Here is a 26295-nt window from a genome sequence, read left to right as displayed (position 1 = left end):
CATTATTTATAGGGGCTGTTTTCATTTTTTGCAATTTCAACTCTTTTCTCGTCTGCATAATCATTTTCTAGACTGTCACTACTTTTTGTTACTGCTTTGTCACTGCTACTGCTTTGTCACTGTTACTGCCTGACTTTACATTTTTCACTTTAATTCGCATCATTTTCATGATTTGAATATCAGTACACCGTTTAGCTTGACACCTTCCATCCCCATTACGGAACTTTCCTCGTTGCTACGGAACTTTCCTTGTTGCTAAGGAAGTTTTCTCGTTGCTACGGTAGGTTCCTGTTACAGCTTTACAGAGAAATTACTAAGCCTTGATAATTTTGATTGGGCAACACAAATAAAATTGTCAATATTGGATTTTTGGAACTTGTTTTTCCTGCAAAAAACGCATAATGCATTGGCCAATGACAGCGCAGTTTAAGGACGGTGGATGCTGGCAATGACCGAAATGCATTGTAGGAGCTAACAAATTCAGAGTATGTCCACAAAATCCTTCTAATTTTGTGCCAAATAGCTCGTTCAATTAGCAGGGGATTTTTTGTAATTAGGATTGTGGTTTTGAGTCAACAAAGCAGTTGTTTAAGTAAATACATTAGATAAATCAAGGTACTACAGGCCTTATCAAAATTTTGCCTATGAATAGACTCTAAATTGTTACACTTTTGGTAGCAATTCTTACCATCATATTTATGTTAGCAGTATTTAGTAACAAATGGGCAGATTTCAATCAAATAAAGACTTCTTGTAGAGTGTAGCAAAGTTACAAGAGAAGTCGATTGCAACCAGCTATTATTTTTATTTCAAAAATCTAATAACATGCCGTGAAGGAAACCATCAGAAAAATTCAAAGAAGTCCACTCTTTATGATACAAAAGGCAGAAGAGATCGGCGCTTGTAATTGCTGTCTGTGTCCTTTCATCTGCAAAAAGGCAAAGGTACATGCATCCATTTAGCGCTGAATAAAAAACAAAACAATGGTATAAGATCCTTAAAATCAAACATTTGTGTATCAAAATTGTTTCGCTGTTAGAGCAACTACCATGGAGACTAAAAGCAGCTGCAGTAATTTACCAGTTGGATTGTCTACATCGAAAGAACTGCGAAAGCACATTGAACGCTTGAAGATATTGTTTTAAAAATACGTACATCTTTCTGGGGAAAATTATCTGGATTCAACATAAACAACTCATGGTCGAAGAAAATAGCCAAAATATTGGTAGAAGAAAATAGCCAAAATAGTCGCATAAGAATAAAAAACAGCGAAAATTCTACGATTTCCATTCACAATTTCTTTTACTCTAATCTCAAAGCTTTTTATAAATACATTTTTGAATGAAAGCCTAACAAATAATCTACTATGAATTAAAATGAAATGGTGTTGCCGCCCGCAGCTATAAAGCGCACTTTGGCAAAAAATTCACGCCAATCGCATTGTTACGTTTTTAGGATAAAAGACAAAAGAGTGATGAGGTATATTATGGCTTGATGTAAGAGATTTCCGAGACATATAATAAATAAAGACTTGTGCCTGCAAATTAAATATGGGACTAAATATTAGCAGTAACCGGGCCAATATCTAAAAGGAGCTTAAAACTGAAGACGAAATGTTGCTATGGATCATCTCAAACATCTCACAAAAAGATGCAAAAACTAGTTATGTGAAAAGCGAAATTTCACATTGTTTTGAAATTCAAGCGAAGAAAAGTTTCCGCTTAGCTTTAAAAAGTTCAAGATTCTTAAAAAAACTAGAAAATCTTCACGGCTGGCTCTAAATACAAGTAATCTGTTACAGTTGTTTGTCTACTCATGTGGCTAGAAGTCTAATATTTTTTGTTTCCGATTATCACATAAAACAAAAATCAAAACAAACTAGTTGCATCGTCTTTTGGGTTGCCATAGAGATCAGGCACGGTCAGACATTCAGAAAAGTAATTTTTATGTCCTTTAAGATACCCGCTGACTGTTGTTGTCTTTTCAAGTCTCACCAAAGTATATAAATAATATCAGAACGAGTTGCCCTTATTTTGTTTATAAGTTTCAATCTTCAATAAATTTTCAGACCTTATAAATATAAATTTTCATAAAGCAAAACTAAATCTTAGATTGTTGTTTTAAAATGACCATTTCAAACTGAAAAATTTCAAAATGCCAAGATCGAAAGCGAAGATCTAATGTATCATTCTTTATAATATATTTTGTTTTCTTTTTTGACGAATTGATGCCATTGACAAAAATTGATGAAAATCGATGAACTTCTTACAAACCAATATATGCATTTATTATCAGAAAAAAACATTTACCACTTAAAGCAGGGAAGACTTTAAACGTAGATTTAACACTTACTTTTGTCAATTTTTTTCAATAAATGCATTTTGTTAATTTCATTTCACGGTAATTACAAACTGAAACTAGAATATCACTCTTTGAAAAATTCGAAAAAAATCATTGTACATTGTACAAGCAGGAACAACATTTCGACACGTATAACGTGTTATCTTTCAATTTAATGTAAATTGTGGAACCTTAAATATTTTTGGTCTTACCTGTTTTAAACAAATCCTAGCTTTTTTGATATCGAGAAACTGACTTTTCCAGAGTTTGCAAAGAGGGATGGTTTGGTGCTACATGCTCCTCCCACCGTTTCTGTAGAAAAAAAAGGAATATAATTCAATCTCCACCTTGAGAAGAAGATTCTTTTCTGACATTTGATTCATTAAGAAATGCTGAATACAAATATATCTTAAAGCAAAAGGTGCCTGATGGATGCACTGAGGCTAAAACTCGGAGTTGCAACTAAGAACTGTACTGTTCTTTTCACCGCAGATTGGATGCAAAGGTATATCAAATTTTCTTAGACAGATTTTTTAGAGAGCAGTAAAAAGAATGAGGCCGAAACATTGCTTTTGAGAAAGTGAAAGAATGTGACATCCAAAGCATGTTGTGTTAAACAAATTATTGTGAAAAGGGTGAAATATGAGTCTTTGAATGTCTATAAGGAGTCTTTGAATGTCTAGAAGACGTGCTGAATATTCTCTATATCAAAGCATCATACTTTATAAATAGTGACCTCAGATATATGGATTGTTTCAAAGAGCTATGTGGAGTATATTCTTGATTTAATAAATAGTTTTTGTTATTCATAAAGAAACCAGACAACGTAAAACCAGCAAATTAAAAACTTAAAATTGAAGTATGGATTGCCACGCTAAAACGTTTCGTTTGTATTTGGAAATTTTGATTGAATTTCATGCAATAAATTCAACCTAAGAGAGGATCAGATTTGAAAATTCTAGAAATCGAAACATCAATGCTATCTGAAATAAGTTTCTATCTGAAATATGCTAAAATCAGCACACAAAAAGCTAATTTTAAAAACAATTGCAAAAATGTTTTGCTAACTTAAGGCAACAAAAAGGGAGTTGCTTGAAGGAATAAAAGTAAGACTTCTAAGTAGTGGGGCCAAACCTAAATAAAAAAGATCGATGGTGATCTGAAGAGGAACTTAAGTTCGTCTTAAAATTTCAAATAGCTTTAAAATTTCGTAGTAATAATTAAGATCAATACAATGTGTCTGAAAACCCCTTGCCACTGCTCCAGTTGGTATTTCTTGGATAAAGAAGAACGAGTCGAGATACACATAATGGTTTGATGAAACTTCCTATGTCAAAAACAACTAATAGAGCGGGAAAATGTGGCTTTGGTGACTAATAAGGAAAGCATAGCGTATCCATAAATATCAATTCTTGGAAAGAAAGCATTTGAATCTTCACTGAAAAAGAATTCAATGACTTGAAATGCTTTTACTAGCAAGCAAAACTTACAAGCTCAAGTTTTAACTGAACGCCACAAGGAAGATTCTCTTGAATATAATCAACAAAAATATCAATTTTGTCTTCGGAAACATCTATGACCTGCAAAATAGTTAAAATCATCAGGAATTGTGGTTTCATGATAAAAATGATTGGCAATACAATAATAAAGGTGATAACCAGAGATAGACAGTATCTTATCCTGTTTATCTTGATGATAATAGTTAGATATAGAAAACATTAATAGTATCTTATAATAAGATACTCCCCGTACTCGGTAGCTATATCTTGTAATAAGATAATATTTTGGCTCAGTATCAGCATCTTGTGATAAGATATTTTCGAAAAATGCTTCAAAGTTATAATATACTAGACTTATGTCAATTTTCATAAATAATGCATGCTTTCACTTGTGAAGTGCAATATCAAGTGCAATGTCTTAAGTATTGTAAAACCATCGGTGGCAGTTTTTCTGTTATGATATTTGGGGTAGAGAAATTAACCGAACGTTTCTTTTGCTTTGCTTCCACTTATGAAGGGAAACAATATTTCCAATACCCTCATTTTTTAAGGACCTCGCAATAAGAAACGAGTATGGGGCGATCGGAAAAATTAAGAAACTTCAGTTTTTAATGCAAGACAGTTAAGATTACAAATAGGATAATTTTGAAAAAGGCAAGAACTCGGAAAATTAGTGAAATTTCGATTGGCATAAAAATTTGAGCACTGATAGTGAAAATATACTTTCCCCATCTACAGTATATTTGCAGCAAAAGAACAGAAGCAAATTTCTTGACAAAAAATGTCACGAGCATCTGAAAACAATGTCTTTGTTTACAGCTGCGAATACCCTCCCTAACCAGTTTTCTGTTGGAAGAAATTTCTAGCATAAAAATCAAATAGAAGACCTTGAATGATCAATTTAAATTTGAGAAACTCTTTTCCTAAAACGCTTAAAACTGTAGCCACCGTTGACATTTGCGCATTAAAAAATGAGTGATTTCGTGCTTTCTTCAAATTTTTTTTTTAAAAAACAATAAATTGTGGCGGACTCAGGGTCACGTTTCTTCAACCTAAAGTTAATTCAGAGTCTTGTGAGCTATATGGAATACTTTTCATAGAATAAAAAATACGTTACGTTTTGTAGAAGCTAATATGAAATAAAGAGGTATGAGGAGATTTTCACATGCTTTAGGAGTAGGATTGACCAAATACACTCATTCAGACGAAATGCACTGTGAAGCATTATTGCAAGATTCATGCACAATGGATTGAAAAATGCCCGTACTCTGCCCTCTGCTCCTATCATTGTTTAGCATCAGCGTTAATTATGTAGCTGCACTTCTTGGAGCGGTCCAGACATGGTTCAAGAAGAAGAGGTTTTATGATTTAATATGATATTTTTACTGTTACTTTCGATTTTTGATTCAACATTCTTATTATCTGGAATTCGGTCGTATTCAATCCCTTTTGGTGAGTTCATTGCAAGAATCGTCTAGCCACAATTTATCACAGTTAACACTTTGTGTATAGATCTTGCTCAATATAACGGCAGTAATCTATGGCTATTGGGAAAACGAAGGGTTTATCAATTCTGCTTTTCTCTCTCTACTTTGATATGACGATAAGGCACTGTCTATCGTCCTGCTGTAAATGATTTTCTGTAAAACCTTTGCTATCGCACTTTTACTCAATAATCCCAACTGACGCTTAATTCTTCTCTTTTTTATATTAAACCTCTTCATTGATTTTCGTGTAGTTCTTGATTTTATAACTTTGTTCATACAACTTCTGTTACGTTGTTCATCAGATTCACTCCTACATATTCTATAAATTCTTACTTCCAACCATGTGACCCAGTGATTTCCTTATTTCTAGTTTGGTTCTGATCATTTTAAATTATTTGCGCTCAATATTGGTTTTAACTTGACATTTCGCTAGAAGTTCCAAATTTTTCGTTATTTCTTCAATCCTTTCTTCTGCTTTCTTTATCTATTCTTTTCTATCCATTCTTTCTCTATTCTATAAAATTCATTTCTTTACAATTATTGAATTTCCTCTCCATTATTTGAGTTCACCTCCGTTCTTCCCCACTGCTTTTGTTCTTCTGCTTTTTGGCTCTTCGGTTTCATTTCTGAGACAAAACTTCGTATTTTTGTGGAGTTATATAACTCCTACTATCTTTTTAATTATCATCCACAGTGGTACTTATTATTTTTGCTCTTTCTTGTGTTGTAATATACCTCTGCATTCTTTAACTGTGATAATATTCTAAATTATCTTTATTATCTTCAGTTGCTATATTTCTTTTTAATTTTTGTCGCTCTGGTCTTGCATCTTTCCTAAGAGAGCGTTCTTCTTTCGATAGCATTTTCTTGACTTGGCTGTTTTCTCAAAGCCTTTTTGAAATTTTTGAAAATTTTTCCCTTCATTGCCTTTTTTTAGTTTTCTATACCTTAATTCACAAACTTTCCACTTCTAGTAGCGTAGTAATTGCATATTTCATTAATATCTTACCTTTTTTAATTAACCTGCTTGGTACCCAAACTTTTTCCTCGTCAATTTAATTTCTTTGAGTCCCACTATAGCTGAAAAACTGACTTGCATTGCTATCGTGCTATTACAAGCAATAACTCCGTGATATGTAAGATGTTTGTGCCTCCACCAGACAGCGCCCGGCTAGCTCAGTCGGTAGAGCATGAGACTCTTAATCTCAGGGTCGTGGGTTCGAGCCCCACGTTGGGCGAATATTTTTATCCAATATTAATTTTTAACAAATTATTTCAGACTTTCATGGTAGTGTTTGGAAAACAAAAAGGGGCCTTACACCCTTAATTAGCTCATCTAGCCAATTTTTTGATATAAAATGAGGATCATTTATAAATGGTTTTTAGTTTAGACTGGAAAAGATTAGAAATAGTTTTAAATCCGAAAAACCAACTTGGTTTCAAAGACCCTCAAAACGGTGTCCCAAATAAGAAATATACCCATAGCTTCATTTCCCTCACTTTTAAATTTTTTTAAGATTTACAGTGCGAAAATATTGGAAAATTTTGAAAGAACAAACTTACAAAAAAGCAAGCTAAATTATAAAAACCAAACCACCACAGACCTTGTGTGCAACAAAGTTTTCAGTCTGTGCTGAATGGGTCTCTCAAACTCAGTGACTGAGAGAAACCATCCTCTTCTAAAAAAGCATGCCCTGAGTAAAATGGATCTCATTAAGCCATTTAATTTAAAATTTTAATATTGCAGCATAAGTTTAAAATATGTTTAGTTCAAAATATGTCGATAAATGATATGTACCTGCAAAAATCTCTGGTGTCTTTTCAACTTGTAGAGAATTTGGTCCTTTCGTAACTGGCTTTTTGCTTTTTTTACATTCATAACTTCAGGTATTGCAGGCAAATTGAAGCTAATCATTAAATGAACACAAAATAAAAATGCAAATAAAACAAGCAAACTTAAACAGTTATGTATTATCAAAATGTAAACATTCAATTATCTCAAGAAAAGAAGAAAAAAATATAGGGTATGGAATCTTGAAAAGAGCCATTTATTGGAGGGTATGATAATTGTCAAAAATTCATTTTCAGAAAGCTGTTTGAATGCTTGAATGTAAAGCAAATTAAAAGAATTTTATTACACAAGTATAAACTTAAAGATTTTTAGATACTCGCAAATTTCTAGATTTAAAATTTATGAATAATTCATTTGTTGTATGGTGCTGACTAAAAAAAAAGACTCAAGCCTAGCATTAACAAATGCACAGCAAGGTGTTGATGAATCCATAAAAATCTAGTAACCTAGTAATAGTATATAATATTTTTAGATAAATACCTTTTTGTGACATCCATATCTACCATTTTTGCAGCAATTTGAACAAAATTTGAGTATGAATCTAAAATGGCTGCATCATAGCCAGTAGCTATCAGTAACAAATATTCATGGAGAAATGGATTTTGAACTTCCTCCTCTATCTTAAAAAAATCAAACATATAAATGAGCCAAAAATAAATATGAAAATTGATGGAAGACTAAAAACTTTATTGCAGTACAAATAAGACAGTAAAATGTACCAAAACTATTGGCAGGATGGCCAGAATTTCAAAACCTTATGTAAACATATATCTTGTTTGATTAATGATAAAAGAAATCATCAAGACAATTTTCCATAATGTTGTTGAGACATTATCAACAAAAAAGAAGACAAGTCTGGAGTTGCAGAACATTTCTGCAGCCCAGCACACACCATCAACGACCTTGCCATCACACCACTACTTAGACTTAATGACAAACGAGAGAGTGTTCGTCAAGCTAAGGAGCAATATCTCATTGGCCTGGCAAACACCCTCACGCTTATCGGCATGAACAGAACTACGGACACGCCGCCCTCACAACCCACACCATATTTTCCCTACCATTATAATCACTACCATTACTATCACCAACATTCCATTATTTTCAGTTCCGTCACAATTATTATTACTATTATTATTTTTTTTATTCATATTCATAGTCATCGTTACCATCCCATTGCATCAATCTCCATAGCACCACCCACATCCCCTTATGCACAAAATTTGAATAATGATGAGCTATGAACAAAATATTTAAATGGTAGTTAAAAAAACTATTTTAATTAGTCTTATCAAACGAATGCGAAGATACCTATGTAACAATAATAAACAAAATATTAATCATACCAGATAACATATAAATTATACCTTTTTCCCTCTAAAATACCTAGGTTGGGCGTCTGTTTCATTTGCATCAGGAACTGTATTTTTCTTTGCAGCCGCGGCTGCAAGTGCCTGGACTCTTTGCCCGTATAAAGGGGTAAATTTTGGAAGATATTTACAGATGCGAAGTAAAGAAAACATTGCAAATGTCTGTTTTTTTTTCTTGTTCAAATACTTCTTTTTACAGCTTTTCTTTCTTCAATTTTAGGGCTCCATGTGAACAGAAGAAACTGGAACAACAGCTCCACGAAGTTTGGAAGTAGGCCATTTAGTCTCTGAATGAATACGAGATTATCGGGATTGTGGCGGAGATTGTTGCAAATTCTTTCAAAGAGATCTTGTATTCGTTGTTTTAAATTGTAATCAGAAGTCAAAAAAGTTAAATTATAGTATATTTGCAGAGAACATGACCCGTTATACTATTATTACGCGCGAACCTTTCGGCAGATTCTTCATAATGCGCGAGCGGAATGAAGGATGAAAATTTTTGCGCGGAGGACGCTTTTTCATTATAATTTCTATCTGGTCTTAATTTTTTCTTTTTATTCAGCTTTTGTCATTTTTCCCACTTTTCTCCAATTGAACTCCCATCTTTCTTCTCAATTTTTCAGTCCCTTTGCAACATTCATAGCTTTTATCATTTCTTTGGTCTTCTATCACTTTTTCATCATCTGAATAAACGACACTCTGGTACAGAATCAATCCGATATATTCTATTCTTTTCTCCCTCGTCACTATCGCCAATTATCATTCCCAGTATAGAGTTCGTAGATGTGTGTCACACTTTTATGTTCAATGATGTTTTCTGTTGCGTGTTCTTGTCTTTTGTTTGTGATGTTTTCAATCGAATTGTTTTGCGTTAGATAGGTATTTAAGTAGACATGAAATTAATAACCCGTAGAGGACTAGGCTAGGACTAGATGACGTTTTCTGTTTGATTTAAGGAACAACAGTAGTGTGGTTTTTGAGTAGCAGTTGATGAGCAGGTTGTGGAAAGTAGAGTTGAACTGAATATTGTATCTATAAATTTGTTGTTTTTGGTTTTGGGTCGCTTTTGCCATTTTATTCGTATTTGTGACAATGTGACGTCGCAAAAATTGTTTTTAGAACTTTTGAATTTTAACCAAATAACATAAAAGCCCCCCCCCCCACCCCACTTTTTGTGAAGCAAGTAGTTTAAAGCTGCAGTAGCAGGGGGAAAAGCCTTGGCCCCCTACTTCAGCCTTGTCCCCCCCCCCATTTTCAAACTCGTGGCGTAGGCCCTGCAATGAAAGATTCGAAGTTTGCTAACAAATTTCTGTTATTTTGACTCAATTCATTAAGTTATGAACAGAGACAAAATTACGGCTGTTTGATGGGGAAAGAGCCTGTGGTCAGTTTGGCATATCTCAGCTAACTCGTAACTGTTCTTACACGTTCGGAGATATTTCATGATGCTCTTTCAAGTTATTGGATTCAAATTAAAGAAATTTAAAAATTTATTTTGGTGACGTCGTCACTTAAATACATTTATAACATCTTCTATGGTAGGTTGGGCAGTCTTTTCGGTATCTTTTGATTTACTTGTTGCAGTCTTATCGTTTGTCTTCCAGTTATTCCTACATTCAATTATCGGTGGCAGCTTGCAAGCTGGTCTTCCCCTTTATTCTACTGTAGAATCCGTACTTACTTAATACGTACTTAATACGCTGGTCCCTTAAAGTACGTTATAACCGGATTATACTGTATATACCAAAATATTCGATTTGTAAGCAAATTTTCCGAGTAATGTTGAAAGAGTCATATAAGGCAGCCCTTCCCATAAATTTCCATAAAATGTTCTGTTGTTATGCAATGAGGATTTCAACGTGAAGAATCGCTTGTCTTGCTTTTTCAATTTCTTTGCTTAGTATTTTTTTCTAATATCAACAGGATGGATTCATTTTTGGTTTATTTTTGTTTTGCCTTGTGGCAAAAAAAACACATGTTTTAACAAGGCATATTGATAAAACCTCGGCATCATCAAGTTTCTTATCTCCTAGCAAGTGGGATAACATGAGATGAAAGGTAAACCATATGGCCACATTTCCGCTTTCTAGTCAAAATTCACTTCGTCTGACTTTGTTTATTCCTGTTCTTTACAAAACATGAAAGTTTTTATACAAGTCCTTTACAACAAATGATTTTATTTATTGAAGCGCTGAATGAATTCTTCATATTGGTGTATTACAATTTATATAGAAAAGTTAAACATATATATTGAATGGAGCAAATAGAAGAACAAAATCAAATTTATGATCTAGGGATGTAGCAGTAAAGAGCTTTGCCTTCTATGTAAGCTTATTGAAAAAAATGAAATAAAAAGAGAGGGGGTGTTGACGTGGGTGCCCCCCTGATAATTCAACTTTCTTTCATCATGAAATTATTTGGCTCAAAAATGATATTTGAACAATTATCTTGAACTCCTGCACTCTAGGAGCTCCTAGTTTTTAAAAATAGATAAAATAACTTCTGACCATGCTCCTACGTGGCTGTCAGCGTGAATCCTTTTTCAAATTTTCTTTAAACATCATTGTTCCCCTTAATCTTAATCCACATTATCCAATCGTTGGGATGGTTTTGCTATAACCAAGCCTTTTAGTTGGTTGTTACCGACTGAAGAGTGTAAAGAATTTCATTTCCTGGATAATATTTGGTTCGTGGTAAATAAAGGATAGTGGAAAGAACAATCCCATGTGAGAGCAAGGATAAATGAGAAAGCCTTAATTTGCTGACAAATTTGAATATGCACCGAGAATGCACCCACACATTGCTAAAAATCCTCGATTTTGAGAAAAAACGTTGTTCAAAATTTCATTTTGCAGAAGCTCAGCTTCAGCTTGTTTTTAATTTGTTTTTAACTTTTGACTAATTTTGAGGCTCGTGTTCTTATAAAATTGTTCCTATTAAATAAAGAATGTACATGGAAAATATTCTAGATATTTTATTATTTCACGTGGATCTTTCATGTGCTTAGCTAATTTCTTCCTCTCTATTTCTCTACCAATTTGAGATGTATGTTCAATCTAATAATCAAACTCACCATTGAACAACTGAGAAAACAGAGAAACTTTACCAGAAGAAATCGGAAGGTCAACTTAATTTAAAACAGGTTTTTTGTCTTACTTTAACATAATATTTCTTAAACTTTTCATTGAAAAATCATAGCCAGAACAATGATAATGATGAATCAATTATTTATAAATATTCATACTCACTTCATATTATTTTCATTTTTAATGATTCTTTATGACTCTGGATATTCTTCAGTGATTTTACTGATTTGATTTTTGGAAATTTAGAAACTCTACGAGCAGCGTCAATACAATTATATTGCGCAGACTTGGGATGCCCTATCACCAGCAGTTCATAGAAATATTATTACATCAGTTAATTCATCACTCTCAAGTAGATTCGTAATACAGATTTCGAAAATAGAAATAGGTTGTATACTGACAATTAATTGCAAAAAACCGAATTTGCAAACTCTATTGATACACAAACATTATGGCATTATACTTTGCTTTTCATTTTAAGTTTTCGATGAATTAATGATAAAAATCAGATATCAACACTTCCCTATTTCTACAGTAACGTTGTGGAAACCCCAACTTGATATCGATTGCTGGCAACCATTCTCCCACAAAGTTGTCGGTGTGTCCAATGTTCGCTGAACCTTCATCGAAGGGTTTTATACACATCTCGTGATTTTGAGGTCAAATTTATTCTTCAAAATATTTTGCCTGAGTGAAGTCCAGCAAATAAGTCTTCTCGTATAATTTTGAAATTTGAGGTAAAAATGTAAACTTCAAGGATGTGTTTTAATATAGACAGCCGATAGTCACGAGAAGCTTTCTGGCTTCCGAGGTTAGCCAATCACGTTTATTTTTTTTCACTGAAGTAATATGCACAAGATAAATGCCAATATCTTTTCTGAATCGAACGCCTTACCAATTTACGGTCAGTAATGGCCTAAAAGTATCTTCAAAAACAGTACAAAAAGTAAATTATAACAACACTTTTCTCTATATAGATAAACCATTGACCTTGAAAATAAAAATGTCACATGAAACAGCTACAAAAACCACCCGCATGATTATGTATCTTAAATAGCCCCAAGACCAGAAATCTTTCGTGACCATTTATTCGAACTATCTAGGGCATTTGGCATTTTCAGGGCTCTGCAAGGAGAATGTCCAAATTTCACTTGAAGGGGGGTATTAAAACAAGTGCCTGAATTTGATGAACAAACTGGATGAAGGAATAAAGAAAATGAGATCACATTGTGTTTGTCGATTTCTTCATTCAACTAACTTCAAAACGGTTGACCTACATGTTGGCGTAGCAATGGTGCACATCTGGCTTAGCAATGGTCTACCACAGAGCAACTGGGCGTATAAATGTCTTACCAAAGATAAATTTGGCGTACCAATGGCGTAGGCTTGTGTAAGACAAAATGACATCTTCTGGACAGCCGTTGTCCAGAAAGATCTTTTTGAGTGTTACCAGTTCAGCGTGAAGTTAAGATTTATGCTAAGGAGAATATTGCAAGTTTGGTCCGCAAAAGTGCCCAGTTTATCTGAAACTACCATGGATTGGTAACAATTCCTTGCGATTCGAGAGTCAGATTAGGCAAGCCATCATACAATGTGACAAGTCAGTGAGGCAAAACAGTGTTTGACAGTAAAACAAAATGAAATTTTGAAGATAATAGACGCAAAGTTATTGCCTCGGGTTTGTTTTTTATCCACGTTTTACCTCAGATTGTTGAAGTAAAAACAATTAACTTTTCTCACACAATGCTTTAAGCTAGTTTAATGTATAAGAAATTGGTTTCTCTCTAGCAAAAATGTTCGGTGATTTATATGAAAACAACATTATCTGTGTCGTTGCCATTAATAAGAGGTACTATGTACATGAACACAGGCTCAGCATTCGTATCTCTTTTTTATATAAAGATTAATCAAGAAACAATATTAATATAGAACAACAATCAAACCACAGGACGTAAGTACAACAATGAAAATAGTATGCTATAATTCATAAGTAGTTAGAAATCAACCCCCGCCAATTAGCAGTAATTTAAGCTTAATAAATGCATTTTGCAATGAACACTAGTAGAAGGGCTAAAGACAAATAATATAAAACTAAGACGAGCCAAACTTGAAGCGTTTTGGCTGCATAAGTTATATCTTCTACTGTCAATTTTTAAAGTACTCACAAAACCGTTTATTTGCTTTTTGAAATAAAGAAAAAAACCTAAATATTCATTAAAGACATCATTTGAGTCACTAGTGATAACTTGTAAACAGATTCATTACCATAAACTGAAAAAAAATGTTTGACAGGCTTAAGAATTCCCCTTTATTTTTTCTTTATGATTTCGTCATTTCTCAACTTAAGGGCGACTCATTTCTAATACTTTGTCAGCTAAACACCTTCACAGTTCATCACCCTTTAGTTCGAAGTTCTTCAATTATCTAGAATCAAACTGGCTCTGGCGTGCTAGGACCACTGTTTAGAAATCTTTTGGTATTTCACGCATCATAAAATTTTGGAATTGTTTGTTGTACTAGTGCAACCAAAATGTGCACTGCAACCAAAATAGTTAAAGGCTTATTTGATTAACGTAATGAGTGTGGAGTTTAACTTTTCATCAATTTTCTTCAACATACATCGTTTCTTGTATCTTGGATGCTAATACAACACATAGCATGAATGGAACCTCGACAAAAATTATTGAATTAAGTATACTAAGAATAAATAGGTAAAAGTAACTCTAACTCTAACTCCCTAAATTGTGGAGGGATGTTGATGCACTGGAGTAAAAAAGTATTCTGCTCCAACTAGAAGTTCGAGAAAGGTGGGTAGAAGCACGGGTCTTACGTTCAAAAGGCCAGCATGTCATAGAAACTTGAAAGCGTTATTAGTTTTAAGAGTCTTCGAAATCATTATGACAACAAATCGATCTAAACCAAGAGGAATGCAGCTGTTGTCAAGAAACTTTTGTGCCATCAATAGAAGCTGCAACAGCAGTAACTGTACAGATGCTGATGCTCAGAACGCAGCTCCTTTGAAACATCTTCATCACTTGCGTATGCTTCACTACCACCATTGAATCCAAGATCGCATCCAAAGTTAAGGTAATTGCCCACCTCTTCTCCATTTTTTGTGCCCTTTCCAGCTTTTCCCCAGATAGAAACTTCCCCTTGACAGCGACGAGCCCAGGATTGGGAGCAAAGAGTTCTGCATGATTTACCTTCGGCAGCATTTCTCAACAACACAGTGTTATGAATGCCAGGGAATCCAGGCTTGTTTTTTATGCTTCGACAGGATGCAGCGGCAGCCATATGCAATGCTTGCCACTGGATGTCAGCGGCGGATAATTTGTCATACCCACTCGGGAGGAGCTTTTGGGGAATCTTACCTTTATTGTTCAGTTGCGGAGTGTTGTCTTTGACACCTCCTAGGATATCTGGGTACGTTGCAGGAGCTTTAGTTGGGGGTGGCTGTGTGATGTGTGAATAAAGATTGAAGCTCTCACCGAAGAATAATTTTACAGGATCAAAATCTGCGTCAAGAAATCCTCGTGGGCGACGCATCTTCTTCATCAACATTGCCCGGAACCTTCTATTACGAAGTAGTAGCGCGAAAACATTTTTCAATGACTTCTCGGGATTTCGCTTTTCCAATATCCTAACCTACAAAAAAGTATTTTCATAAAATTGTGAAAATTATGAAGATAAGCATTAAGATTAGAATTAATCAGTTTCAAGTCTGTTTATTCTGTCCAGAACAGGAAGGAATGAAATACAGCATGCAAGAAAGTTTGTCATAACACTCAGCTTTACTTTTGAGATTCTTTAAGAGATATTTTATGTAATTAAAAAATTATCTCAAGGCACGCACCACTGATTCCAAACGGTAGGGGCAGCAATGTAAAGAAAACCTCCTCTTTCCCCTTTTCGCCTCAATTGTGGGAATCATTTTGCAGATGTTGTTTTACTTGTGGTACTTTGTTCAATGTATTCGTTGTAATCTGAATAGTTTCTCTATATATATTCATACATTTTAGCTGATTTAGGTCTTTCATTTAGCAAAAAAGTGGGGATGCCATGACCCCCTGCCTCCCTCCCTGTGGCGCGGGCACTGTGAGAATATCTAAGAGTACCTCAACTGATGCACAGGCAGGTAGTACAACGTAGCAAGTACCAGAAATTTAAGGCAATCTTTTTATTCGAACAATCTTTATTAGGCAAACGTTTAACAGCATTTAGAAAGAGATCTAAAGGAAATTTCATGAGTTGTTCTCGTTGGATAATCAGATTGACTATGCTATATCATATAGACCTCTTTGTTTGGACCTAAACAGCCCTTGTCTCGTACCAAGGACTCTCCGAGAGTTTATAAACGATGCAATCTACCGTCGTCTGCTAAGATCTTAAATTTCATAGCAAATTTTCTATCTAATAGATAAAGGCTTAACAGGACTCTCTAAATTTTATACTGCAACATACTTTTTCCTGCAAATCTCCAATCGCCTTTATCAATTCTAGAAAGAAAAACATCTAATTAAGATTGACGAATTGAAATCTTTGTTTGACTTAAACGAACATGTCTTCTCATAACGTGTTAAAAACTACGGTTGATTCAAATCCATCATTTTTCGTAAAATCAAAAAACCATCAATCAAAAAATTTCGGAGCTGGGTTGAATTTATTGGATTTCCATTACAAATATTTGAGTTTTTCATTTATCTTTTACCAAAATCTTCTCTTTCCACCAAAATTATTCCAGTTATGACTGAAAATCTATTCACCAAAACCTTTTGCACCAATATTTTTTGTATTTAATGTAGATATGCAAATAATTAAAATTGACATCTATTTATCGCAGCAGCTTTATATATTCAAACATAACAATACCTAAAATGAAGCTTAATCGCAAACTAGACTCAATGTGGAACAAAGTACAAATTGAATATTGAATAAGATGCAAATTAAAAATGTCTGAAAGCAATGACATTGCTGAGGAACATACAGCGTGGAACTTAAAATCACGGAAAACAGGAGCTGAACATTGTTAGGTAATGAATAGGAAAATCCTTTTATAATGATACCTCGCAAATGGTACTATCTGCAATAAATATTTGCTAGTTATTAGAAGTCCTTCAATACTTTTGCAAGTTGATAAATGGGTTTGCTAGAACAATGAACAGTAAAGTAAACAGCCGGCCTAATACCCTGAAAAAATAGGACCATACGCCTCATAAACAATTGAACTGAAAAGATACCTTTAAATTGTTTGGCTGTCACAACGCCATCTTTGCCATCTCTTCCATCTTTTCCATCTTTACAAGTGCAGTTGCATTGCGAACCCTGGAAAAAAATAATATTTTGCGTTAGTTTCGTTTAGGATGTCTTCTTTACGAAAATAGGTACCAACGATTCTTCACTAGGAAAGTTCCTTTGATTGACTAGTTTATTACTGATGTGTACCAATCGTCGTCTTAAAATCTTCACCTTCTTCCTTTTTATTCAGAAGGGATATTGCAAGGCTCCATTCCAGAAATCATTCTATTCACTTCTTTAATAAAGCCTTAAAGAAAAATCAAGCTTTGCCACAGCATTTGCAAAATAAAACTGAATCCGGGATAACAGTATTGGGAATGGACCTATTTTAGCTAGTTTACAGTCGCTTGCACCGTTTTTCAAAACGAGTGAGAATAACAAAGCCAGATAGACCAAAGTGAAACAGTAATTAGGGTTTGTGCATGACATATAAAATTTCAGATTTCATTTTCAGCTATAAGATAGAAGAAAACCTACTAATCCGGTTTGAAAATCTGATAGATAATAGGGTCGTCACAGTTTATAATGATTTATACATGCAGTAAACGTTGTTCTCGTCCATTGGTCAATTGGACTGACATTAATCAAATACTTTATTCAAGACCGACCTGCATTGAGCCTCAGCTTATGGCATATAATATGAGCTTCTAACGTGCGTTCCGCAACATTTTTTTAGAGATTGAGCCTTGTAAATTGAGATATATTTAATTTGTTTCAGGACTTGAGCTGAAATTGATTTTTCATTACAATCGTTTTATTGTCAGAATTACACGTGACGCTGTTAAGGTCGACGCTCGATCAGAAATTCCTCGACGTCTTATAAAGGGCTTTTATCTTCCGGGTTCTGATACTACTTTTCCAAAAATAAAAAGAGACATTGCCTGATTGTGACATAACCCAACAGTGAAAGCTGAGTATTGAAGTGGCTTTCAAGCGGTCAAAATGATCAACAAGATAAAAAAAGCTTTGTGAGAGATTCTGAGAGATACTGAGAGATTCTGAGAGATTCTGAGAGATTCTGAGAGATTCTGAGAGATTCTGAGAGATTCTGAGAGATTCTGAGAGATTCTGAGAGATTCTGAGAGATTCTGAGTTATGTATTATTCTCAAGTCTTCAATTGGTAAATGTGTGATAGCACATTGCATTTGCCTAGTAACAGATAATGGTCACCTAAAACTACAAAACAAGGCTATCCAAGTCTTTCCCTTCATCAAACAACCAAAACCCGTCAAAGCTTGCCTCTTCACATTAAGAATAGGTTCGTGCCGAAATATCTTTAATTTTCCATTTGGGTCAGAATGATGACGAAATGCAATATTACTACGTAAAAATATTATCCACCAACGTCTTTTCTAAACACGCCTTATAATGCTAATTTTTCGCGCGAAGCGAATTTTCCGCCATGAATTTTTTGCTGCAAATTTTTTCTTTCGAATTCAATTACACTGGTTGAAATTTTGATGCGAATCCGCTATAAATATTGCAAAAGAATATAGCGACTGTTCGAAAGAGGGCCGTTTTCAGAAAGCTTAAAGACTTAAAGTTGATTTTATTGAAAAAGCAAGCAAAACCGCAAAAGGCGATACTGGGTTAGGAAAATTTATTCAGAACATCTTTAGAAGGGGGAGTTCCTTCTTTTGTTCACATGACCAGTAATACTTTGTAACCTACTGTCAAATGTTGCCTTCTAAGCTTGCACAAACATGCGAGAACCATTTAGTGTTTCTGCAGTGAACAGACTTTGAGTCTTTTGTTACTGAAACTGTTGCTCTTGAGCAGGCCAATTAGTAGCAAACATATCAGCATTTTGAAGAATTTCTTGCCGATGATATGCGAATCATATGAATCCACTTACATTGGTTTTGTACAAGGAACAGGAAATGAATAATTACCATCCTATTTTGTTGACGCTGTATAGGTTTGAGTGTTTGAGAAAAAGAATGCGGAAGGACCACAGGCCACCAGCAACCATGACATAAGTCACCTTTTATCAAATGCTGTTCTGATTGGTATATTTTACAGCTCGAAAAATTTCGCAGTGAAAACGTTGGAATGGTCTCTACATTCTTCGTAGCAAATTATTCGCTGCTCATTCGCAGAGAATTTTCTCATTTGTACTTTTGCAAATATATTTTGCGCTCATTCGCAGCGATAAATTCCCTTTCTCAAGACAAATTGATCACGTGTAACACGTTGGTCATCAACATTGAGTGTTCAATTGAAAAGGTGTTTTCTATATTTTGAGTCAATGATATTTGCTTTACAAACCAAATACACACCTCTTTTCCTAAGAATACTTTAAATCTTTTCCATCCTCGATGTTCATTAGAATTTTTCGTTTTGAGCCTAAATATATTCTTACAGTATTCTAATTTGTTTCAGTTCTGAAGTGGTTATAAGCGAACATTGTCCACCCTCAATGGAATAAAAACAGCTTTTTTTGAAATACGATAAATATCATTTGTGCGATTCGATTAAATAAACATGGCGAAATTGGCAGATGCTGAAAAAAAAACACAAATATGTGAGATGAGACTGACAAATATTCTTATAATATTTTTAAAAACTAAGTAATTGTTGGCCTTGGTATTCTCATTAGCAACATTCATATAAAAGGGATGCAGAGTGTAGTTTTTTGAGCGTTTTTGCCTTGGACATTACGATGAGCCTAAAACGACGGAAACAACACTAATTTATCTGGTAGCTTTTAAGTAGCCGTCGTACGTGGTAGTCGCAGATGTAAAGAGTCGTAAAGTTTAGCCGTACAGAGTCGTAAAGTTTAGCCGTAAAGAGTCGTAAAGTTTAGCCGTAAACAGTCGTTAAGTTTAGCCGTAAACAGTCGTAAAGTTTAGCCGTAAACAGTCGTTAAGTTTAGCCGTAAACAGTCGTAAAGTTTAGCTGTAAACAGTCGTAAAGTTTAGCCGTAAACAGTCGTAAAGTTTAGCCGTAAAGAGTCGTAAAGTTTAGCCGTAAAGAGTCGTAAAGTTAAGCCGTAAAGAGTCGTGAAGTTTAGCCGTAAAGAGTCGTAAAGTCTAGCCGTAAACAGTCGTTAAGTTTAGCCGTAAACAGTCGTAAAGTTTAGCCGTAAAGAGTCGTAAAGTTTAGCTGTAAACAGTCGTAAAGTTTAGCCGTAAAGAGTCGAAGCGTTGAGATAAAGAACAAGTTCAGTTTTTTGCTTTCGTTTCTGCAAACAAAAGTCCGTAAGTTTACAGTTATAATTCCTCACATTGTTTTTGGTATAACTCACCCAACCCTCGTTGAGCCAGCAGGAATCAGTTGTTTAACAAATGACGTGAGAAGCGAATGACCCCTAAGACCCTCACGATATGTTTAGAAACCAACAGACAAAAAGGTTTGTCTGCTAAAAAATGTTCATTGAAAAACATTCAATAATATAGATTTCTTCTGATACTAAAGAGTCAGTTTTAACAAAAAGGTATATTGTATAAGCATTGCAATCGATGTCAAAGAGAATGGACCATAACTTCAAAAAATTGTTAATTTTAAGTACATTCTTGGGAAGAAGTCACACCGGTTTGGAAGTTGACGTAATGCGGTGCGAATTTAGAAATAGCTCTGGTGAAGTGGCGTAACTAGGGTTGGAAGATTGGGGTGACAAAGACGAGCCCTTCAGCAGGGGGCCCGGGGGTAACCCCAGGGAGAAATTTTGCTGAACACACTCTTAAGAACTTGGGAAAACGTCCCATTTTGTAAATGCTTTTGGAAAACTATGGCCTTTTTTTACGTGGCAATGGTTGGCTATTCAAACAAAACAACCGTATTAGGAAGCTTTCTGTGGCTTCCTAATACGGCTAAAACTGTCTATTTCCTTTGCAATTCCTCTAACGTTTATATTCTGAATTGTGTAAGGCGAGGAAGCTCTACGTGTAAAACGTTATTTTCCAAAGTTGTAATCAAATATGTAAAAATGATAAACAGTATTCAAAAGTTCCAAATTAAATCCGTTCTCCTTGGAGCAAAATCCACGAGAAGCATTTCAGAATCCAGTTTTATTCAAGGACTGAACTGCTTTAGCATTTTAGTTTCTATTATATCAGGCATGTATAAAGAAAGCGAAAGCCTTTTCTATATAAACCCTAAAGCGAGGGAGATTTGGAAAACATTCTGTAGTGGTACAGACGAGGGTCCCAAAACTTTTGCGACCAAGCCCTTTAGTATATTTCAATATTAAAGTATATTTCAGAATATTTTTTACAGTCGTTTGCTTGCAGTCTTTTAAAATGTTTTATTTCGTCTAAAATATCAACCCTCCCCCCTCCCCCTCCCCTTCCCCCTCCCCCCCCCCGAGATACTAATTTAATCCCAGAACCCGTTCCATTGTCGCATTCAAAATGAAATTATATTGACCAGCGGGTTCGAGCTAAAAAATATATCTATCCCTCAGGGCATCTGAAGTTCAAATTTGGAAATTAAGGAAATCCTATGTATCTGTCTTTGTCACGGCGGTTTGGAAAACAGTCTAAGAAACTCAGAAAGGATGCAGTGGTTAGACTGTCACAGGCAAACCTGAATAAAGTGCTCTTGGCTCAGGCTTTTTTCTATTGTTAGCTCTAGATACCCATTTGCCCTCCTGATTCGCGAAACCCCGCTTCGTTTTTAGCTTCTATTCCTGATTCCCGACCATCGTTTCTCGAATCCCAGTGATATCCGTTCCCTAATCCCGCTCAAAAAATTTTGCCAATTCCCGCTTCTCCACTCAAAAAACGACGATTTCCGCTTCCAAATATACATATTTGGTACCCTCGCTATAGGCTGACAAATTTTTGAGTTGAACTTTAGCTTTTAGAAATAATCTTGCTAAAATGCAAGTTGATTTTCCCCTGCAGGGCCATAAAGATAAATCGGTTCTAAAGAATACTCTCGTGTATACAATTCTTCTGCCGAACATTGCTTTCAGATTTGTACACATTTTTATACGGCTCCAATATATAGAAAGATGAAAAGAAATTTAAAGACCTGATTCTAAGGCCCTGTTCACAAGATACCGGATTCATTTCATATCGGATTCACTGACCCAATTCGATACGACCTGATTATAAAACCCGCCGTTTACTTAGTAAATCTTCAAAATATGATGTGAAAACAGCCACTCAGCAAAGTCGTGAAGCAAATTCTGCAAATTGACTTAACAACATTCATTGAGGATCAATTTTTGCAAATAGGTTTACAGAGTTGCGACAGAAGAAACTTTTAGGTAAGAAAATTTGCATTTGCTGTTTCTTCGTCCACGGAGAAAAGAAAGGGCGGCAAGCTTCTAAGTCTTTTGAAGTTCATATTAAAAATGTCAATTAAGATTCTTAAAGTAATTTGGGATTGATAAAATTATTCTGAAATAATTACGGTTTGACAGTAAAATCTCGAACATAATAAAGCTTGTTGATAAAAAGTTAATTTACTGGAAATCAATCGAATAAAATAGAATGCGTCGGCTAAAAAAAAATTCAAGAGTGGTTTTTGGAAAATATCGCATCTATTGAGAGCGTTGAAAATAGCTAAAACACACTCTAGAGGGCCAGCCATCCAACCGCAAAGTCGAAATTCATGAATCCGGTTGCAAAACAGGGTAAATCCCTTCTTGGGATCAGACAAACAGATTGACTGACTACGTTTTTACAATTACTGAAAATATATCGTGAGCATTACGCAATATTAATGTTAATATATTCAAAAGCCACGAAAAGACTTGAAATTATAACTAGCTATTCTGTAAAATTATTACATTCAACAAAAAAAACTTTTATGTGCTGATGGGTTGCGTAAGCAAATTAAATTTCGAAGAAAACCATTTGTATTACGTCTACAAAGGGTTGAATGTGAATGAAATACCTTTTGGAAACTTGTTTTCTGCTCGCCGTTGCTTGGTGCATTCTCAGCATATGCCTGTGTAATGACTAGGGTGACGAAAAGAAGTACTACGAAACCCATGGCTCGGTTGTGTCCTGGTGCCCCCCTCTTCTGTCAGAGCTGTGTGCGTTTGGCAGCAGACGTGGACGAGACGTTGGTAAATTGCGCTAAGATCACTTTGAAAGGAGTCGTGAAAAACCGCGAAATTAGCATGCAATTGTGTCCATGAAGGTCAAGGAAGCATTGTTACTTTCATTGTTTCTTCAAAATACACCTTTCTTTTTGCAGATTCGTAAGAAAATGTACCTTCACTTTATTTAGTCAATATAAACAAATACATTTTGCAAAATAGATGAAATTCCTGTGCATCCTTTGAACTTTGATTGCATATTTTGCTCAAATATTTGCTTATTAGTTCTACAGGCTACCCCCGGGCAATGTCTTTTTACTTAAAATATGTCGTAAGATAGCTTAAGAAAACAAAGGTGCCTAAAGCAAGTTGTAATGCCTTTTTGTTTTCACTGAATAAAAATCCATTAATTTGGGCTGAACCAGGTAATAAATAACGACCACAATTTTATTAGCGCATGTAGACGTGAACTCGCATTTTTTTAACTTTAGTTGATAATCGTTTCAGCACAGAATTTGAAAGCTAGAGAAAATATCTTTCTCTTTTAAATAAAGGCTTTCATCCAACGATGAACAGTTGTTACAACTGAAACTACTTTTAAACCAAAGGTAAAAAAGAATGGATTATTGAAACGAAGACAAAGCTCGTTTATGCGCTGTGGAAAGACACTGCTGTTTTTTGTGTGCATTCGACGCTGTGCCTCGTCTAACAAATTGCTGCAGCTGTAAGTGCAGTGAGCTATCATTCATTAAAGGTGAGTGTTCTTATGAAATGACATACAAATGTAATAATGCTAGTTTTAACATCGTCTTTTTCGGTATTTTAATTATTCTATCAATCTTTGCACATTCGATTGTTCATGATTCGTTTTGTAGGCTAATTGCACCTTTAGATTCATTAGTTATTTTTTTCAGGAATTTTTGATATCTTTATTCGGTTTATGCAAATAGTCTTGGGAGCAATATCTTTTGTATTCATTATCAATATGTAAATACAGTATTCTCTCCAATTAGCGGACCAGAGCAAGATGTCCGCTAATTGGAAATGTCCGCCTTTTGGAAAGTTTTGCAATACAAATCCCAAAGTTGAAAATAGACCCTAGTCTTGTATTTAAAAGGTGTAATCAGTGGTGGCGCCAGAGGAGGGCTGAGGGGCTACAGCTCCTCCGTCGGAAGCACCTAGCCCCCCCCCTTTTCGGAGAAAATTTTAGGTTATTGTCGAGCCAAATTGACATAATAACGTACGAAAATTGCAGATTTTAGTCATTTTAGCCCCCCCTCCCTATCGGAAGCTCCAACCCCTCTGTCGGAAGACTTCTGGCGCCACCTCTGGGTGTAGTCTTGGTAATTAGTGGCTATCGGGTTGAACTTAGACACTAAAAAAGGCAAAAATAACCAAATTGAGCGTAACACAACACTTTCATGGACAAAAAGCTAGTAAACTGGGCTGTAATGAAACTCGAAGCTGTAAAAAGCTAACTAGATTGTCAAGTGTCAAAGTGTTTGAAAGAAATATTTGAACAAATATTCATTCGTCTCATTTTTCGCTGGCTCCTAAATTTTTTGTACTGTCCGCTAATTTGAAAGAAAAAAAGCCAAATTGATTTTTTGTGCATACAATATTGTTCGTGAATTTTTAGTAAGTTTTTTTTATAAGACTTTGACCAGAAAACGATCGGGGAAATAATTTGCCCGCTAATCAGAGGTGTCCGCCTTTTAGAGTATCCGTTAAATGGAGAGAATACTGTACGCAACTATAATAATGGAAGCATTTCATTTTCAATTCAACTTTAACTACAAATACAAATCTCACTATTACAAGGTAATTTGCAATTGGCTAGCCTGGTTTTACAAGAAAAAAACTATAACAATCGTAAGGTAAAAGGAAAAACTGAGAAAAATAAAACAACCAAAATTAAAACGGATGTAATTCCGGATTTGTCCATGGTTTATTTTTGCAACAAAATATGTAGTACGTAGTACGGATGCCAATGTTGGAAAGTTTAGAAATGAGATACTGTTTTTGTTGCTGATCGATGGAGAGAGAGTCTCACATTTTGAAAAATGAGTTGCAGGAATTGCCGAAGATGCCAAGAGAGCTCATAGAAAGATTAACAAAGGAGACACATTTGAACTGCCTCTGTAAACCAGATAAAAGAGGAGCATACTTGCTTTGTTTTCTTGTAGCATTTGTCTCAAGATTGGATTCGAAGCCATCAGTTAGTTCTAGAATGTAGAGGTAATAGTTGTTAGTCCTCAAGAGAAGACCAGGGCGAAGGTTTTCTCCAGTTATGATCGATGGTGAAACAACGTGAAGAAAACAGAGAGAGGGTTTCTGGCAGAAAACAGAAAGAACAGTCAGAGGTCTGGCTCAGGTTCCATTTTTTCAGGTTTTTCTGTGTGGCAAGGGTATTGTTCAGGTACCTTATGGTGAAATTGAAAATATTCTGAGGCATGCTATTTGTGGAAGATTCTGGTTAAAGAGATGTGATAATAAAGATCCTTGGGAGATTAGGATGTTTTGCAGATGATTTTTATGCTCAAGCTGGACAGCCTTTAATGCTTCTTTGGTGTTCCTATATATATCATAGTGTATATTTGTGCTACTGCTGGTATTTTCCCTAAAGAGCGAATGTTATCGTTTGGTGAAGATTTCAATGCGTTGCATAAAACGGTTTGACACTGTAGAAATTTGGTGGATGGTAAAGTTAGGCTGAGTCTAAACTGGCTTTTAGAAAGAATAATGCTACTCAAGGTAGCACTTATTGGGAGGTCGAGCCACTGGCGGATGTATTTGGATACGAGGTTGTCATGATTCTCGACAACCCACGTCTTTGAAAGATCCGCTACAGTAAGGTTCCAGGAGATTTTAGAAAGAACAAAGTTGTGTTAAAGACGCAGCTTATTTTTTGCATGAAGATGCTGGGAATCGATTTGTTTAAGCATGTTGGACAGTGATGATAAAAGGTCAGATTTATGTTCTTGGTTTGTCATTTCAAAGTCAAAATGACAACTGAGGTACTTGAAAGAGTTTCCATTCGAGACAGATGGGATAGATTTGTTGTTTATGAAAAGCTTAGGTTGATACTAAAGAGAACGTGTGGAAAATTTCTTTATTCCAAAAGTGATGCATTTATCGACACGTATGATCATGTTAGCCCATTGGCACCAGCGAGTGAAACAACTCAGTAGAAGTTGGTTTTCTTTCTCATTGCTGGTGATAACGGCAGCATCGTCTGCGAATTTATACCAATAGACTGGTTGAAACATACGGTCGTTCTGATCATGTAGGGAAAAACCTAACTGTTTGTAATTTTTAGCTCTTATCTATTTTATAAAAGTATTGAAACATAGATTAAATAGTAGCGGAC

General features: G+C 34.9%; 2 protein-coding genes and 1 non-coding gene across 4 annotated transcripts; 1 reads left to right on the top strand and 2 right to left on the bottom strand.

Moving 5' to 3' along the window:
- Positions 1 to 790: 790 nt before the first annotated feature.
- Positions 791 to 8840, bottom strand: LOC135690020 (small ribosomal subunit protein uS10m). 2 transcript variants are annotated; one of them, XM_065207443.2, is made up of 6 exons: positions 8546 to 8840; positions 7659 to 7798; positions 7125 to 7233; positions 3831 to 3920; positions 2553 to 2652; positions 791 to 964 (listed from the first exon to the last, which is right to left on the bottom strand). In XM_065207443.2, the coding sequence occupies exons 1-5, from the start codon at positions 8699 to 8701 to the stop codon at positions 2569 to 2571; spliced, it is 579 nt and encodes a 192-aa protein (XP_065063515.2). In that variant the 5' UTR covers positions 8702 to 8840; the 3' UTR covers positions 791 to 964; positions 2553 to 2568. The 2 variants fall into 2 exon arrangements, with proteins under 2 accessions (XP_065063515.2, XP_065063504.2); XM_065207432.2 differs by having other exon boundaries at positions 791 to 928; positions 8546 to 8839.
- Positions 6492 to 6564, top strand: Trnak-cuu (transfer RNA lysine (anticodon CUU)). The gene has a single exon. It is a non-coding gene; the product is annotated as a tRNA-Lys (tRNA).
- A 4666-nt stretch (positions 8841 to 13506) lies between the features above and the next one.
- On the bottom strand, positions 13507 to 23012 carry LOC135690351 (uncharacterized). The gene is made up of 4 exons (XM_065207872.2): positions 22778 to 23012; positions 16872 to 16956; positions 16096 to 16130; positions 13507 to 15279 (listed from the first exon to the last, which is right to left on the bottom strand). The coding sequence occupies exons 1-4, from the start codon at positions 22874 to 22876 to the stop codon at positions 14593 to 14595; spliced, it is 906 nt and encodes a 301-aa protein (XP_065063944.2). The 5' UTR covers positions 22877 to 23012; the 3' UTR covers positions 13507 to 14592.
- Positions 23013 to 26295: the final 3283 nt, after the last annotated feature.

Source organism: Rhopilema esculentum, chromosome 10, assembly GCF_057945365.1.
Source record: "Rhopilema esculentum isolate cy_ngs chromosome 10, ASM5794536v1, whole genome shotgun sequence".
Classification (NCBI taxonomy): Eukaryota; Metazoa; Cnidaria; class Scyphozoa; order Rhizostomeae; family Rhizostomatidae; genus Rhopilema; species Rhopilema esculentum.
The sequence above is the reverse complement of the archived record's forward strand: the minus strand, read 5'-3'. Positions and strand labels throughout refer to the sequence as shown.